Source organism: Arvicanthis niloticus, chromosome 24, assembly GCF_011762505.2.
Source record: "Arvicanthis niloticus isolate mArvNil1 chromosome 24, mArvNil1.pat.X, whole genome shotgun sequence".
Lineage (NCBI taxonomy): Eukaryota > Metazoa > Chordata > Mammalia > Rodentia > Muridae > Arvicanthis > Arvicanthis niloticus.
In genome coordinates this window covers 38,615,270-38,632,280 of record NC_133432.1, presented here as the reverse complement: position 1 = coordinate 38,632,280, position 17,011 = coordinate 38,615,270, and the positions used below count along the sequence as shown (strand labels likewise).

The window sequence follows — 17,011 nt, the reverse complement described above, 5'->3', positions numbered from 1 at the left end:
GGAGGGATAACAAGGGATCCCTGGAGCTCACTGGCCAGCTGACTCATCATGTGATAAGCTCCAGGCTCAGTGACACTCAATGAGAGAGTCCATCTCAAAACTTAGAGTGAAGGACTAGTGAGAAGACTCAGTAGGTAGAGGCACTTGCCACCAAACCAGAAAACCTAAATTCAATCCCTCAGCCCAATGGCGGAAGGAAAGAATCAAGTTGTCCTCTGACCTTCACATGTAAACACACACACACACACACACACACACACACACACACACACACAGAGGAACTAATTAACTGAAATTTAAATATAAGGTGGAGAGTGGGATAAATATTCAGTGTTGACGTGTGGCCTCCACACACATGTGCACATAGCCACACAAACACGTAAATGCACTGTACATACACATACACATTCTCTAAAGGTTGGGTGGCCATGGTGAGGTAGAGGGGTAGAGTATAGCTCTCATCCCAGCACTCAGGAGACAGAGACAAAAAGATCTCTATGAATTTGAGGTCAGCCCGGTCTACACAGTGAGTTGCAGGCAGCCAAGGCTACACAGTGAGACCCTGTTACTGAAAAAAAAAGATTCCAGTTGGGGGAACTCCAGCCTGAACAGTAATGTAGACTCCCTAAAGCTTCATATGCCGACATTCAGACGGTCAGATTTCCCACTCTTTTTAATACCCCACAATGGGGATTTAACTCCTACCTGAGTTTCAGATAAGATAAACCATAGACACCTCTGGCACTACCCCAGGGTCAAAGCCTCTTCTCTAAGATGGGCATGTTCCTATCAAAGGAGAATCATGAGACTGGAGAGAGCACACCATCGGAAAAGTATCTGCTTTATCAGCACAAGGCTGTGAACTAGATCCCAAGAGCCCATGAATAAAAAGCCAGGTGTGGTGGGGCATGCTCGTAATCCCAGCTCTGGGGAGGCAGAGACATGGAGGATCCCGGGAACTCAACTGGCTGATCACCCTAGCCAAGTTTACAAGTCTAGGTCAGTGAGGAATCTTCACTACAACAAAACTCATAGGTTGTGCTTTGAGAAATGATTCTCACAGTTGTCTTCTGGCCTCTCCATGCAAGCACACACAGCTGCATCTGCTAGTATGTCTGCACACGTGTATGTACACACATCATACCAGAGACAGAGACACAAGAAATGTTACCAGTGGGCTCGGGGAAAGAGAGCCTGTCCTCTAATGCTGAAGCCCCAACCAGGCATAGAGGAGCCCTACCTGAGGGGATGCTTGCAGTGAGAGGAAAACAGGCTGGGGGCTGCAACCAGGGAGAGTGTGGCTCAGACTTGTGACGGCAGTTGATACCTGGGGAATGCATGTTTGGGGCTATAGCCTGTGGTCCCTGAACATGACCAATGGTTGTGGTAAAGTCTTACAGCCTCAGACATAATAAGGGATTTTGAGAAAGGGTTACAGTCTGTGACTAAGTAGAGGAAGCCCCTGATGTAGCTGGAATCTGGAACTGGGGGAGGAGGTATGACACTGGCTGTGTGTACCTGGGATACACACGGGCGGTCTGTAGCCCAGGCTATAAATCCTGTTCCCCTGACAGGAATGTAGCAGCCCTGAGAAAAGGCTCAGATCCAAGTCAGTGCCCGTGTCCTGTGAGGAGATCAGCTGTCTGGAACTGTCTTCTGGCTCAGATGTGTTCACTCCGCCTGTACAAGGTAGCCAGGCCTGGGAAAGTCTACCAAGTAGCTGAGGCAGGGAAGAGCTCCATGGGTGGAGGCCCAGCTGGGCCACAGGGAAGACAGGAGCTGATGGAGGAAGCACAGGGTCACTTGGGCAGGAGGTTGGCAATCCTGTGGGTCCAGAAAGAGGTATTACCTTCAGTGTCTATCTGAGTACCATCTACTCATCTCCAGGATGCCTTTAGCTCTTCTTTCCCCTTCTTTCTTCCCTGTGCCTCATTTTCTTCCTATCGCCCTCCTTCCTTCCATCCCTCCCTCTTGTCTTTCTCCTTCACTCCTTTAAAATTTGTTATAGTTGTTATTAATGTATGTAATGGTAATTTTTGCTATACTGCTTTGTGCTCCCGACGGGTCACAAGTGCACACCCACCCAAGAGCTATCTGAATTCGCAAATGAAACACACACACACACACACACACACACACACACACACACACACACACGTCAGTTAATTTTTGACATGCCTTAACTAGTTCAGAGGCTGGGCATTTGGTTTTTCAAGACAGGGTTTCTCTGTGTAGCCCTGGAATTCACTCTGTAGAGCAGGATGGCCTTGAACTCAGAAATCCACCTGCCTCTGCCTCCGAAGTGCTGGGATTAAAGAGGTGCACCACCACTGCCTGGCCAAGGCTGGGCAGTTCTAATCCTCCCCACAGCTAGCACACACTTCCCTCTGGTACTCCTGGCTTAATACCCTCTAATTTTATATTTCATCTTTGTTGCCCTGGCTCCTGCTGGGCGGCCCCGTAGTCTTTGCTGCCAGAGATGGTTCTGGGCAGCCCTTCCAGGGGCTACATTCCTTCTCACATACATTTCGGATCATTTTCCTTCTACAGCTCTAAATCCAGTCCGTCTCCCTCCAAATCATGGGGATTCTCCTTCATCTCTCCCAGTCCCTAGCCAGCGCAAATCTAAAGGTCCCGCCTCAGTCTTTCTGCCCAACCATTGGCCGTTGGCTCTTTATTGGTCGATCAAAAACCAGTCGAGGACACGAACCTTTAGTGTTTGTACACACAGATTCCCGATTTTGTGGGCGGGATTAATTCAAAGCATTAGAACCAATCCCCAACAAATGTGTGTGGTAACATGATGGGAGGGGCATGCACATGCCTTAACACATATGTGAAGGTCAGAGGACAGGAGTTGGCTCTCTCCTTCCACTGTGTGGCTACAGGGAATTGAACTTTCATCATCACCCTTGGGAGCAAGCACCTCTACTTACTGAGCCATCTTCAACTTCCCTCCCACTCCCTTTTTCCTCTCTCTCTCTCTCTCTCTCTCTCTCTCTCTCTCTCTCTCTCTCCTTCTCTCCCCTGTTCTGGCTCTCTCTTTATCTCCCTCTTGGTGTCTGAATCTTTACCAAAGACCACACTTCTGTACTCTCACTCAAACAGTCGTCATACAAATCCAACCTGCTATTTTGAATGGGTCTGAGCCTCCCTGGCTTTCCTCAGTAAGAAAGTACTGTGAGCATAGCTCAGGAGTGTTCCTGGGAGAGCCTCCACGTTTGCCCAGACTCACTACAATGATGGCGCAGTCGCTGGTCCAAGGCATCCTGTCTCTCCTCCCTGAGAGATTGCTAGTGTTATACGCAAAGCTTCTGATCGTTCGTAGGCTGGAGGTGGGCGGGTGAAGGACTGGATCCTTGCTCATTCCTGTGTCCCCTGTGTGGGGGGGCTCCTTCTAGGCCTTGAACCCCCAGTGCTGGAGTGTTTGGAAAAGGACCATGTGGAGCCAGACCATGTGTGAGTGTCTGTCCCACAACGGACAGGAGTGCCCCAGGGAACCTGCTGGGGGAGGTGGGTAGAGAATCTGCCCCGCAGCAGACAGGAGTGCCAGCAACAGGCTAGAGGGTGGTGGTAGAGGCTGGGGCCAGGGGATGCAACGCTGCTGTTTGTAGGCAACCATGGCTGGAACTGGGGCTCATCTGATAGATAGCCCACGACAACATAAACCAGGCATGTGGTACTATCTACCTGCCATCCTACCACTCAGTGAGTGGAGGCAGGAAGACTGGAAGAGTTCAAGGTTATCCCCAGCTAATCGTGAGTAGGAGGTTGGCCTGAAATACATGAGAGCTTGTTCCTGAAAAAGGTTTGTTTTTCGATAGCTAGCCATCACCTCGCTTAGACTCACATAATGGGGCCTCTCCTGCAAACAACCTTTGCCTAGGGGAAAGACACCTGTCCATCTTCAGGGCATCCAGTTAGAGTGTGCATGGGAGCTTGGGTCTGGCCAAGTAACCGTGGTTCATGTGTTTGTATCCCATCCCTTCCTAGGTTGATAGTACAACAAGTGCTTCAGGAGCTGAGGCAGTATCATGGGTAAGTGAGAAGGGAACAGGCATAAAGGAGAGGACAAACATGTGGCAATTAAGGGAAAAATGTGGGGTTTACACATTGGGAAAACAGATGTAAGGGGCAGGTGTCCGCATCTGTAGGGGACTACACAGTTTCAGGATCCGGTAGGAGGAAGGGTGCTTATGGCTGTGACAATACATGCCTGTCACCTTAGCATTTAGGAGACTGACAAGGCAAGAAGGTCGTGAGTTTAAGGCTAACCTGGGCTATGTAGTGAAACTCTGCCATAGAAGGACGGATAGGAAAAAGGGAGGGAGGCAGAAGTTAAGAATACAATGGAGGGGGGAGGGGGAGGAGAGGAAGAAGAGAAGAAAAAAGAGGAGGAGGGAAATGGTGCTGAGGAGGAGGATGGAGAGATGAAGAAAGGAAACCTAGTGGAGAATGAGACAAAGAGAAGGTGTCCGTTCCCTGAGATCTGTTAGAAAACCTTCCTGACATGCGCACGCGGTTTATCCAAGGCACAGTACTGCTGCCCTCTGCTGGAAAGCTGCTGTAGTGCCCCTGTATGCAAGCCCACAGTCGCTGGTCGGCCCTCAGACAGGGACCCCCGGGATGCACCAGTACTCTAAAGCCCTGGGGATGCAGAAATGAAGGATACGGGTTGAGTTGCCTGCAGACCTACATGTCTGTCCCACTCCGATCCTACAGGGCCCGTCAGCGAGCTCGCATGTCCGTCAGCCCTGGAGGAGCCCACTCCAACCTCACCTGGTTTGAGTTCCTGTCTGAGTAAGCACAAGCTGCCAGAGGTGGCTATGGTAGGGCCTTTATGCAAAGTCCCCTAAGAGCTGATTTCACCTAAAGAGCAAAGGCTGAGACAGGATGATCACAGGTTCAAGGGCTGCCTGGGCTGCAGAGCAAGGGGGGTGGGGGAGTGAAGGGAGAGAGAAAAGGAAACCGGGGAAGAAGGGATGGGGAACTGGGAACCAAAGGTGGGATCACATTAGAGGGAAACATATTCCTAGAGCACCTTCTCAGAAAGACCTGAACCTTTCCTCACCCACTTCCTGCTGTCCAGGAGCGAGGATGGTGCATGCAAGAATGAGAAGCCCGACAAGGGCACCAGAGTGAAGCGCAGCCTGAGTTCCCTCCGCAGCAGGGTCACGAGGCAGAAGGAGAAGGTGAGGGGAGCTGAGCTGGAGCTTGGGGACTCACTCTTCCTTTTCCTGTTCCGTCTGGGCTTGACTCAGGAACCCTGGGATCCAAGCCCAGACTAGATAAATGGAGGTGGAGGACATAAAAGGAGCAGCCTGCAGGAGATATCCTAAGACCCATCATTTCTCATGCAGGGGAAGAGCCCAGCACATCTAAAAGATAAAAGTCAGGATATTCCAGGGAAGCGGGAGTGTGTCAATGGGCACCAGCTGGTTCGAGGAACCTTCTCGGGCCACTCCAGCTGTCTTCTGTGTGGCGAACCTTTGCTGAGCTCAGGTGAGTCCCAGCCCCATCCATCCACCCAAGGAGGGTGTCAGCCTTCTTCCTTCACTTCCTTCATAATGTCTCTCCATTCTCTGGTCCATCCTGGCTCCATTTCACTCTCTCCAATGTGAGCAAGTATAAGTAGTAACCTGGAAAGAACCAGAGGGACCAGTCAGTCGCTGGAGATGGTGACTAAGCTTCGGCCTTTGTAGAAATCCAGCAGGATCTGGACACAGGCAGGGTATTTATCAGGTGTGGTATTTCTTGGCAAAAATCTCAGAAATGTGTTTTGTCATAGCACTGGGACCTGGCTGGCCAAGGACAAGTTATCTACTGGTGTCGGGTTTCTCCCCCACCCTTCTCCCAGATTCTGGTAGCTCTCCAACCTCGTGACAGCATCATCCTACAATGTCCTTGTGTGCACACTAGAGTCCCAAACTCTCTTTTCTGTTTTTCCTTCTGTTGTATGAGGGCTTGTTCATGTGTGCACTTAATGTGCTCGTGTATGGACACCAAAGGACAACCTTGGCAGTGTTTCCTCATGTGCTATTCCATCATGTTTTATGTGTGATTTGGGTGCAGGTGCATCCATGTACATGCACGCACATGCATCCACATGCATGTGGAGGCTAGAGATTTTTGAGACAAGGAAGCTGGAGTTTGCTGACTCAGCAACTGCCTGCAAGCCCCAGGGATCCTCCTATCTCTGACTCCTGGGATTATAAGCACTGTGCCTTCATGCTCGGTTTATTGTTTATTATTTTTATGTGGCTTCCGGAGGATGGACCTTAGGTCCTCATGCTTTCAGGGAAAGTACTTTTTCAGATGTGTTTTCATGCCAGCCTCCAATCTCCTTTCCTTTAGGGACCCATCATCACCATGTTGGAGAAGGGGGCTCAACCTAGTCTGTTATGAAGCTCATTGTGAGTTAAGACTAAGTAAATATGCAAGGACAAATTTCCAAACAAGATCTTAATCTTTATTTCAGTTACATTTTACTTATCTTTATTTCCTGTGTGAATATGTGTGTGGATATAGAGGCCGGTTCCATTCTCCCATCATTCTGGATTCAGGGGATAGAATTCAGGTTATCAGTTCTTTACTGACCCATGGTCTTATTCTGCAATGAGGGAAGGGATGGGCTATAATACATTGAGAGGAGACAGCAACCCATAACACAGAGTTTCCTCCCTCCTGGAGCTGTCCAAAACTGCTGGGCTAGCCTGGGCTGGGTTGAGCTGGGCTGGCATAAGTCTGTGTTTGGCAAACAGTCCTAGGTTACTGGAATCCCTGGAGAGAGAGGGGGGACTCTGATTGTCACTGGGGTTAGAACATTTCCCTTTTGAAATCAAGCCCAATTTTGAGGAAAATTAAAGGTGCTATGGTAGTTGCTTCTTAAAAGGCATGTATGTGGTGCTGAAGACGTAGCTCAGCCAAGATCTGTGTGTGTGTGTGTGTGTGTGTGTCTGTGAATGCACACATGTGCCCATGCATTTACACATTAGTAGCAAGAAGTCAAACTACAGAGTATTTACAAGCAAGACTCAGGCAAGTTCAAGGTTCAACTGCAGGACATCAGCATGGTTGGCCTTTGAGGCCAATCAATCCTCCGAGAACAATGACCTTGACCCACTAGGCACTAATAGCACCTGCCTAATCTAAAGTTGTGGCAAAATGTCTCCAGACATTGTCAAATGTCTCTTGTTGGTGTGGGATGGCCCAAGGTGAGACCTGGTTATCGAAGACTACCAGAAGGCCCTAGGGTGTGCATAGACCTTGATGTAAGAACAACAGACCTGGTGCCTCCCAGACTCCTGAATGGCAGGCTTTTCTTCACCACCGTGCTCCCACCCCCTTTTTGTCAAAGTGTCATTTTGCTAGTTCAAGGACTATAGGACATTCTGCCTGTGGCTACTGCTGTTTATTGTAATGGTGACTGGACACAAGAGACATAACATAACACATCGGGCCAGTATTCTACAACTGAGCCATGCCCAGCCCCTCACTGAGGGATTCCAGGAAGGAGCTCTGCCACTGAGACACACCTCCAGCCTGGTTTTTACTTTTTGAAACAGAATGTCTTCTTTTGAGACAGGGTTTCCCTATGTAGCCCTGGCTGTCCTAGAACTTGCTCGTAGACAAGGCTAGCCTCAAACTCAGAGATCTGCCTGCCTCTGCCTTCCAAATGCTGGGATTAAAGGCATTCATCACCACTGCCTGACAGCTGTCTTCACTTTCGAGTAGGTGTGATGTCATGATTTCTTTTTCTTTTCTTCTTTCCTCTCCTCCTCTTTTCCCTCTGCCTCTTGGTCTCCCCACCTACCTAACTCTCTTTCTTCCTTCCTTCCTTCCTTTCTTTCTTTCTTTCTTTCTTTCTTTCTTTCTTTCTTTCTTTCTTTCTTAAAAGGGTCTCATATAGCCCAGGCCACCCTCAAATTTCAAACTTGCCATGTAGCCAAAGATGACTGGAACTTCCAGTCCTTCTGGAATTATGGCCATGTATCATCACATCCGGTTTATGTGGCGCTGGGGCTGGAACCCAGAGCTTCATGCATGCTCGACAAGCCCTCTCCAAACTGAGCTGTATCTTTATCCTCCCTTGTCGTATGTATTGCCTGCTTGTAGCATTCAGGTGACCACGGCAGGGCTGAGTGGATTATAGCATGGTCTGCAAAGCTGGAGCTGTTTTCTGGAGGGCTTTTGAGAGGCACATACTGGCTCAACCCTGAGCCAGATGATCTAGCAGTGAGCAAAGCAGACTGTTGGGTGTGACCTATCAGAGCTAGCTGATCAATAACCCACAACAAATATATCCTTGAAGGATAACAGTTCCTACAACCTCTAATTTCCTGACTGCCACCTTGTGATCCAGAACGTTGTGTGCAGATAGCGGCAAGGGGCAGCCTTGCTGTACTGAATATTTCCCTTGCCCTAACACTTGAAGAGCATCTTCCTCTATCTGTACAGCTTGAAGACACCTTCTCTTTCACAGATGAGGAAACAGGGGCTTAAAGAGAAGTTCCTCATTTGCCTGTCTATCTGTTTGTTTTGTTGGGGATGGGCACACTTGCCAAAGCTCACGTATGAAAGGCGGAGGATTTCTACCTTGAGCTAGTTCTTTCCCTGTATCATGTTTGGGGATCAAACTCAGATTGATCGATGGCTTGGCAGCAAGCACCTTTACTCACTGAGCCATCTTGCTGCCCCAAGAATTTTGGTTTTGTTGTTTTGGAGACAGAGTCTTAGGTAACCCAGGCTACCCTCAAACTGACTATGTAGCCAAGAATGCTTAAGCTTCTTCATCTCCAGCTTCCACCTACCTAGAAATGGGATTGCAGGTGTGCACCACCATGAATTTTTTTTTTTTTATATGATGCTGGGGGTGGAAACCCAAGGCTTTTCAAACACCAGACAAACACTCCCAAAACATCTCAGCCCTCCAAAAAATTTAAATATTTCTCTTTTTTAGTTTTTTTGTTGTTCTTTGAGGAAGGGGTTGTTTTGTTTTATATTGCGGTTTTAAGTGTAGAGCCTTGCTATATCACAAAGGCTCTTTTCAAACTCCTGGACTCATGTGACTCTTCTGTGGCTGCCATTTAAATAGCTAGGACTATATGTGTGCCCCTTTGCCAAGCTGGAAGTTATCTTGGGCTAGAGAGAAAGCTAAATGGTCAAAGGCGCTTGCCGCTCTTGCAGAGAACCCATGATAGGTTCCCAGTACCCACATAGTGAGTGGCTCATAATCACCCATAACTCCAGTTCCAAGGAATCAAACACCTTCTTAGGGCCTTCTTGAGCATCAGGGACACACATGGTGCACATACATACATGTAAGAACACACACAAACGAAATTAAAAAAAAAACATGAAAAAGCAAGTTCTTAAGTCAGGATTTGAACTCAGAACTGAAGCCATTGTTATATCTCATTATTTAATTTTTCTACTTTACTTATTTTTTGTTATTTACTTTTTAGTATTTATTTATTCTATTTTATGCACATTGGTGTTTTGCCTACTTGTCTGTTTGGGCCCCACCTCCTGAGTGTTCAGATGGCCATTTGCACAGTGCAGGGGATGACTTCCTATATGTTAGGCAAGCATTCTAGTGATTAAACTACATTCTCAGCCAAGGTCACAGATCACTAACTAGCATATTACCTCTCCAGACCTGACACTCCCTCCTATGCTGGGGGTTCGAGAGCACTTGTATGTAATGGCATATGTATGTATGGAGGTCAAGGAATAACTTTGTGGTAACCATTCTTTCCTTACAAGATGTGGGTCCCTGTTATCAACTGAGGTCATCAGGCTGTTGTGTGTATATGTGTGTGTGTGTGTGTGTGTGTGTGTGTGCGCGCGCGCGCGCGCGAGTGTGCTCATGTGGGTGTGCCTTGCGTTTTAGAATAGAGACAGTTTATTAAAGAACGAAAAGATATTCCTAAGCAAGGAACAGGGCTGAGGCTCAAAAGCTAGCAGTAGGTGGTTCTTCGAGAAATCTGTTGTGCTTTTCGCACCCTGTCCACTAGCTTTGAGGATTTTTGTTGTGACAGTTTTGCTCCCCGTTCTTTTCCCGTTTTTCCTATGTGTTTATGCATGAGCCGTGTGCTTGTGTGTGTATGCCTGGCTGTATGTGTGCGGGCACATGTGTATATGAGTGTGTATACCTACGTGCACCTGCATGTAGAGGGCTGAGGTTGATAGGACGGTCTCAGCCAACTGCAAAGTTCCAAAGTCCCAGGTGCCTGGCGGAACTACCTCTGGACGAGGCTCTGCCCCCTTCCGGGCCCCGCCCCCTCTGGGGACGGCCTACACATGCGCAGCTTGGTCTCGCGCTGCACACCGCTTCCGGCTCCTAGGAGGCCGGGCGGAGGCTGCGAGAGGGACTCAGGAGCCAGCAGGGCGGAGAGCGGCCTGTGAGGGACCCCGCGGAGGTGAGGGGGCCGCGGCGATTTTCGTGGCGCAGGGGCCGGGGTCGCGGACTCTTTGGAAACTACCTGGTGCACACCATACCTCCGAAGGTGCCTCAGGGCTGTGCACGCCTCCCATACAGGTGACCTCTTCCATACAAGTGGGGCTCCAAGTGGAGAATGTGGGGGTGCAGTGATGCAGACCATACCCAGTCACCCTGTCCCTGAGCCGTGGACGCTGTAGCCACCTTTCTTGGAAAGGAGAGAGAAAAGCCACTCAGCTGCATGCAGCTTTTTGCTCCTGGCTTGGGGACACAAGGGCCAGGGTCAAGGGTGGAGTGTCCCCCACGGCAATCTCTTGCACCACTTTCGGCCCTGAGGAAATCTTGACACCCTTGCCTGCGAGCGTTTGGGTGCAACACCGTGCAAACTGGGTGTGTTTCGGTTTTTTTGCTTTCTGGATTCCTTCTAGGCGGAAAATTAAACAGGTGCGATACAACTTTGATTGCTCCCAGGCAAATTGAGCGTTTTGTTGTTGCTGTCCTCTCCTTATCTTCTTTTAAAGAGTTACCTGTCGCTGGGTAAAAGAAACGGCTGTCCAAGGAGAGGGTTGGGGGGGGGGGGGGGAATAGTTTCTCAAAGTTTTTTACCCTCCGTCTTTGCTCTGGGCATTGGAACCTGGAGCTGACATTCAAGGACCCTTTCCACTTCTTGCTGGGAGCGTGTGCACATAGCTTGATGAGTTGGGCGATTTGAAGATTGAAGGGGTTTTGGTTTTCGGTCTGGGGCTTTGGTTTTGTTTTGCAGGTGTATGGATGAATGATTAGCCTTTGAACTGTGAGGAAAGAAATCTTAAGAGTCACATTAGACCTGAGCTTCTGATCCCAATTCTATCATATGGGCCATGTCACATCACCAAGCTTCAGTTTCCTCGTTGTCAAAATGAGAATAAGAACTTGATGTGGGTTCAGTGAGGTAGCCTGTGCAAGGGATGTAGTGGATGTCTGGCATATGGTCGGTGCTGGGTGTTACGTAACCTATGAATATGGACCCGCTTCCAGACCCAGAGGATTGTTGTGTGTGAGTGAGTGCCCGGAAGGCAGAGGACAACTTTGTAGAGTAGATTATCTTTCTCCCTGAATGTGAGTTCTGGGATTCGAACTCACCTCACCAGGCTCGTACTGCAAGTACATTTGTCCACTGAGCTATCTCTGACCTCCAAGCCTAGATTGTAGGTGGTGTGAGTCTACGAGAGTTGGATTGTTTGGATTGGGTCAGGAGCTAGACTTTTCCCTGTTTGCTACTCCTGTCGGTCCCCAAGCTCTTCTGGAGGGGAGAGACAATGGCTTCTTAAAATAAAAATTCTTGGTAATATGTTTTGTTTTATATCAGTTCATTTATTTTTATTAATTTGAGGCTTGAGCCCAGTTCCTTGCACATACTAGGAAAACTCCCACCAAGCCACCTCCCCCGCCCTTATTATTTTTGGAGGTCAAATGGCAACATTGTGATTCTGTCTTTCCACCTTTTGCAAGCCAGCAAGCAGAGCTAGAGTCTTAACCGTATCCCAGGCTGGCCTTGAATACCCCCTTCACTTCTCAAGGGCTGAGCCCCCTTTTTCAATGTCACAGGTTAGAGAGATCCAGAAGTTCTGTGATTTCTTTCTTAAGTTCCTTGGTGAATGGCCCAGGACTTTCTCTGTTGAGTGGCCCACGGCACTTTGTTGCATAGCTGGGTGTAATTTGCATTCTTGTCACACAGGAGCAATTTGGCCACTTGCATTGCTTACCACCCCAGGCACCCTGAGTAAGCAGCTGAGCCTCCCCGTGTTTATCTACTGCGAGTTTAACATAGTTCTGATCTTGTACGTCTCCTTCGTTTCTCCCTTCCTGGGTCATGTTTCCATTTCTTTCAACTCCATCTGTGACTTTTCAGCAATTTTCACCTCCTCCTGCTTTAAATTCTTCAAAGCCCCAAATCTTGTCTAAAACCCCGCCCCTCTCGGTTTTATTTATTTATTTATTTTTTCTTTCTTGTTAAAGCAAACACTTTCCCTGCTTGAAAGGGAAGGGGAGCCAGACTAACTTGTGAAAAACCCTCTCACCAGGTGCAAGACAGTTCGGGGGTAGCTCTGGAGGAATTTATTTTTGGGGGAGGAATGCTGCTAGCTGAGGGAGGAAAACTTTTAAAACAGTGTTCACCCTGAGAGGGTGGTGCTGGTCAGTCCCAGCAGCCGCCCATCTCTCTGTCACGCTGTTTCTTTCTCATTCAAATCAAGTTGTGAGTAAACTGAATTCAGCTGGTTTCTCTGCTTTTGTGAGTAAATAGAGTCTTCCCTTCAATTACTTAGAAAAGGCTCTACTTGGAGTGTGGCTTCTTTGGTGGCTTTCCTGAGTGCACAGAGCCCAAGTTCCATCTGCAGCTATGTAAGCCAGGGTGTGGTGGGGCAAGCCTGTGACACAGCACTCAAGTGGTGGAGGCTACACGATCAGGGGGAGTTCAAGGACTTCCTTGGTGCCAGCCAGTTTGAGGCAATCCTGGGCACCATGAGACCCAGTCTGAAAAATAAACAACCAAACAATCAAAGTACTAACAGCAGCTACACTGACTTGCATCATATCTTGAAAAAAAAAAGTGTTCTAACATTTCTGATGGAACACATTTTAAAAATACAATGGTTACATTTTCAATATGTCAGTTTGGTTAGGATCAAATGTCCACTTTTGTTATTACTCTTTTAACGTGACAGTTTCATTGGGATACAAGTCATATGCCATAAAATTACCTTAAAACTATACCACCCAGTGATTTTAATTTTTTATTTATTTTTATATTATTTTTATCATTTGGCTGATATAGAACAAAACCATTGAGCCTTGTTGGGTATCTGACCTTCCTTATGCAATCCAGGGAAGTGTTAACTGAAGTTTGGGAGGGATGGGGGCTTGTGAGCATGGCTCTGCTGTGCAGTGGTTGTCTAACAAGTATAGGCTGTGTGTTCTATCCTAGCCAGAGGAGAAAGAAGGGCAGATGGGAGGATGGAAGGTGGAGATCCTTCTATATTTCTGGTAGAAATTTAGAATGGTGCAGCTAGCTTTGGAAAAACTGATTCTGACAGTCCTGAGATTAAACCTAGAATCAAGTGTCTATCCCGGAGAAAGGAATACAGAGCTATATAAACATGCATGGCAAGGCTGCAGGAAGGGCTGGGTGGGTACGGGTACTTGTGTAAGCATAAGAACCCAAGTGCAGGTACTAGCATCAGCCCTTGCATTTAAAAAAAAGAAACAAGTAGAAGCCAGGAGTGTCTGTGCTTAGGCTAGCCTTTTATCCCAGCACTCTGGGGGCAGGGGCATCGCTTGAGTCCTAGGCCTAGGTGGATTCAGGGCCTACCCTGTGTCAAACAAAAAAAAAAAAAACTATGTACACTCACACCTCTTAAACCCAGTGCTGTGGGGGAGATGGAGATTGGACCTGGGCTTGGTGGCTTCAGGTGAAGCCCCAGGTTTAATAAAAGACTCTGACTCAAGGAAATAAGAAAGTGTCAGAGTAGGACCTGCACCATCCTCCCCGCCCCCACAGGCACAGGTGCCTGCACACACACACAGGTGTGCACACACCATATACAAATACTTTTGGAGGCAGTTCTTGATTTCCAATGGGATCATATCCTGATGAACCCCTCAGAATTGCGAGTGCGTTTATTTAAAGCTGGGCCTATTCCTCACAAATACTTCTAGTTGTTAAATATGGATTGATTACCTAGGTGGGAGTAAAGACAGGGAAGCTGAGAAGGGGGCTGTGGGGTGAGAGAGGTAATAGATCACATAAGATACTGAAAGTGGGAAGGTAGGGAAGGTGGAGAGTTACCAGAAGTAGGAAATGTCATAAAGAAACCTGTTACTTTGTAGCTACTCTTTAAAAGCTTTCACCTGCCTGTGTATATGGTATATGAGCACGTGTGAAGGCTCAGGGACAACTTGAGGAAACTGGTTCTTATTCTACCATGTTAGTCCTGGGAATTGGAAGTCTGGTTGCCAGGTTTGGCAGCAGGTGCCTTTACCCTCTGAGCCATCTCTCCAGCCCTATAACTTTAAATAAATAAAGCCTGGTCTGGCGGCATAGGGGCACCAACTACTTGAGAAGGTAAATCAGGAGAATCATAAATTCAAGGCCTCCCCTAGGCCACAGGGTGGGTTTGAGGGCACCTTGGGCAACCTAGTGAGACTCCGTCTCAGAAAGTAAATGTAGGAGTTGTGGATCCTTGGTACAGTGACTGCCATATAGTCATGAGGGCCTAGAATCCTAGTGCCACCAAAAGAAAAATACACTGTAATACAGTCTAGCAAGCAGCACACTATAGTGTCTTTTTAAAAATTTTGTTCATATAGTTCATGGGGGTGGGGGGGTGGGGTGTCTGCTATGGCTCTCAGGTGGAGGTCAGAGGACAACTTTGTGGATCAGTTATCTCCTTCTGTTATGAAAGTCCCAGGAACCAAAGTAAGATTACCAGGTTTGTGAAGTTTTATCTACCAAGCTATCTTACCAGCCTCATTACACACACACACACACACACACACACACACACACAGTTTCTGTTAGATGGATGCATATTGATTTGTACAGTCATAAAGTTGAGAAATCATAAAACAAACCATTGCAAGTCAGGGTCCTCAGACGTTCCTAGGGTTATTCATAAAAGCCCAGTAATGGAGATAAATGAGATGTCCATGCTGATCTGATGCATAAATAATATGTAGCCTGTCCATATGATTAAATAGTACTCAACAATGAAAAACAAAAAAGCAAGCTGTGTTACACAGTGAACTTGAAATGTCCCGAGTGGGCTTTTCCCGTGGACGACAGTGGGTGTGTGTGTCAGTGGCTGCAGACTGATATCTAAGTAAGGTGGTAGCTTTCTCTTGGGTGTGATGGAAACATTTTAAAGCTGGCGGTTGGGTCCGTAAGACGGCTCATTGGATAATGGAGCTCACTGCCAAACCTGATGACCTGAGCGTTTGTTCGGGGATAAAGAGAGGAAAGAGCCAGCCATTACATGTTGTCCTCTGGTTTCCACACGTACATGCACAGACAAAAACATGTTAGTAAGTGTAAAACCGATGGCAGCCATGACTTGAGGACTGAGTATACCTGGAGACAGGGAACTAGGAAGGGGTATGTGTGCACATGTGAACATGCACATGCATGCACGTGTGTGTCAGAGTCAGAAGATAACCTGGATTATCAGTCCTCAGCCCCTTTGGAAGTCTGGGCCCTCATTTGCTGCAGCATTCAACTGAAGCTTGTTAAGATGCTCAGGATTCCTGTTGCTCACCTCCTGCCTCACTGTGGGAACCCTAGGGTTACAAATGTGCATTGTTGGGCTTGGCTCGACTTGGGGATCTGAACTCCGCTCTTCATACTTGCACATCCTGCACGTCACCCTCTGAGCCGTCTCCCCAGTCCTGCCTTGTTTTTTGACACTGGTCTGGAATTCACGAGGTAGACTAGTTTGGCTGGCCAGCGCACCCCAGGAAATTCCCGTCTTAGTCTCCCTAGTATCAGGGAAGTGCCACAAACATGTGCCACCACACCCAGAGTTTTTATGTGAATTCTAGAGTTAAACTCAGGTCCTCAATGCTTGCTTGGAGAACACTTTACCCACTGAGCCATCTCCCCAGCCCCATGGGATGAACTGCTAAAATCAATTTTTAGTTACATGTATTTACTTTATTTCTTGGGTCCACTCATGCGCTGCCCCGTGTGTGTGTGGAGGTCAGAGACAGCCAGCCAGCAGGAAGTTCTTTCCTTCTACCATGTCAGTTCCAAGGATCAAAGCCAGGTCAGCAAGCTTGGCAGCAAGCGCCTTTACCCATTGAGACATCTTGCTGGCCTTGGGACAGAATTTTAAGGAAGCGTTTGAAACTGATTAAGCCATGAGGTTAAGGGATAATGATCTTGAGAATGCTAAAGAAACATGGTTGAGCTAGGTATTGGATCATAGGACTATATCCTCTCACACTGGAGGCTGAAACTGAAATGCTCAGTTCAGGATTAGCCTGGGCTAAATAGTGAATCCCAGTGCACTGGGGTAAAGTCAGTTATAGACTTAAGATAGTGCCCACAGAAGAAAGTTACAAAGCTGGTCCACTGTGGCAAGGGTTGAGGCAGAGACATGGGGGTACTACCTTTGAAGGCATTGGATTGGTCCTTCCAACATAAACTCAGGCCCAGCAGCAAGTGCCTTCACCAGCTGAGCCATCTTGCTGGCCCGAAAGCATTGGTTTGTTTTTATGTGTGCCTGTATGTAATGTGTGTACATGGTCTTATGCAGGTGCACTTGTGAGGTGCACACGCAGGTGTGGAGGCTGGAGGAGAACCATGTTCTACCACTCTCTGCCTTACTCCTTTGAAATAGGGTCTCTCACTACACTTGGACCTAGGCCCCAGGCATCCTCCTGTCTCAGCCTCCCACAGTGGCCAGGGTTACAGGCACACATAGACATGTCCTGCTTTTTATATGGCTAACGGGAACTTGAACTTAGGTCTAGCACAGCGGGCCTTCTTCTCACTGAGCCGTCTTCCAAGCCCCACCTGATTTTGGAACAGGGTTT

General features: G+C 47.9%; 1 protein-coding gene across 5 annotated transcripts in view; it reads left to right on the top strand.

Annotated features, from left to right (window-relative positions):
* Arhgef18 (Rho/Rac guanine nucleotide exchange factor 18) overlaps positions 1–17,011 on the top strand; it is a 108,550-nt gene that overhangs the window by 33,138 nt on the left and 58,401 nt on the right. For 3 of the 5 annotated variants that reach the window (XM_076923811.1, XM_076923812.1, XM_076923810.1), the window contains exons 5-10: positions 1,575–1,689; positions 3,402–3,459; positions 3,994–4,038; positions 4,723–4,800; positions 5,090–5,192; positions 5,361–5,502. In XM_076923811.1, coding sequence (XP_076779926.1) covers positions 1,575–1,689; positions 3,402–3,459; positions 3,994–4,038; positions 4,723–4,800; positions 5,090–5,192; positions 5,361–5,502 — 541 coding nt within the window. Of the gene's footprint in view, positions 1–1,574; positions 1,690–3,401; positions 3,460–3,993; positions 4,039–4,722; positions 4,801–5,089; positions 5,193–5,360; positions 5,503–10,310; positions 10,541–17,011 lie in introns of those variants that run through there. The other 2 variants (XM_076923814.1, XM_076923813.1) reach the window with 2 other exon arrangements.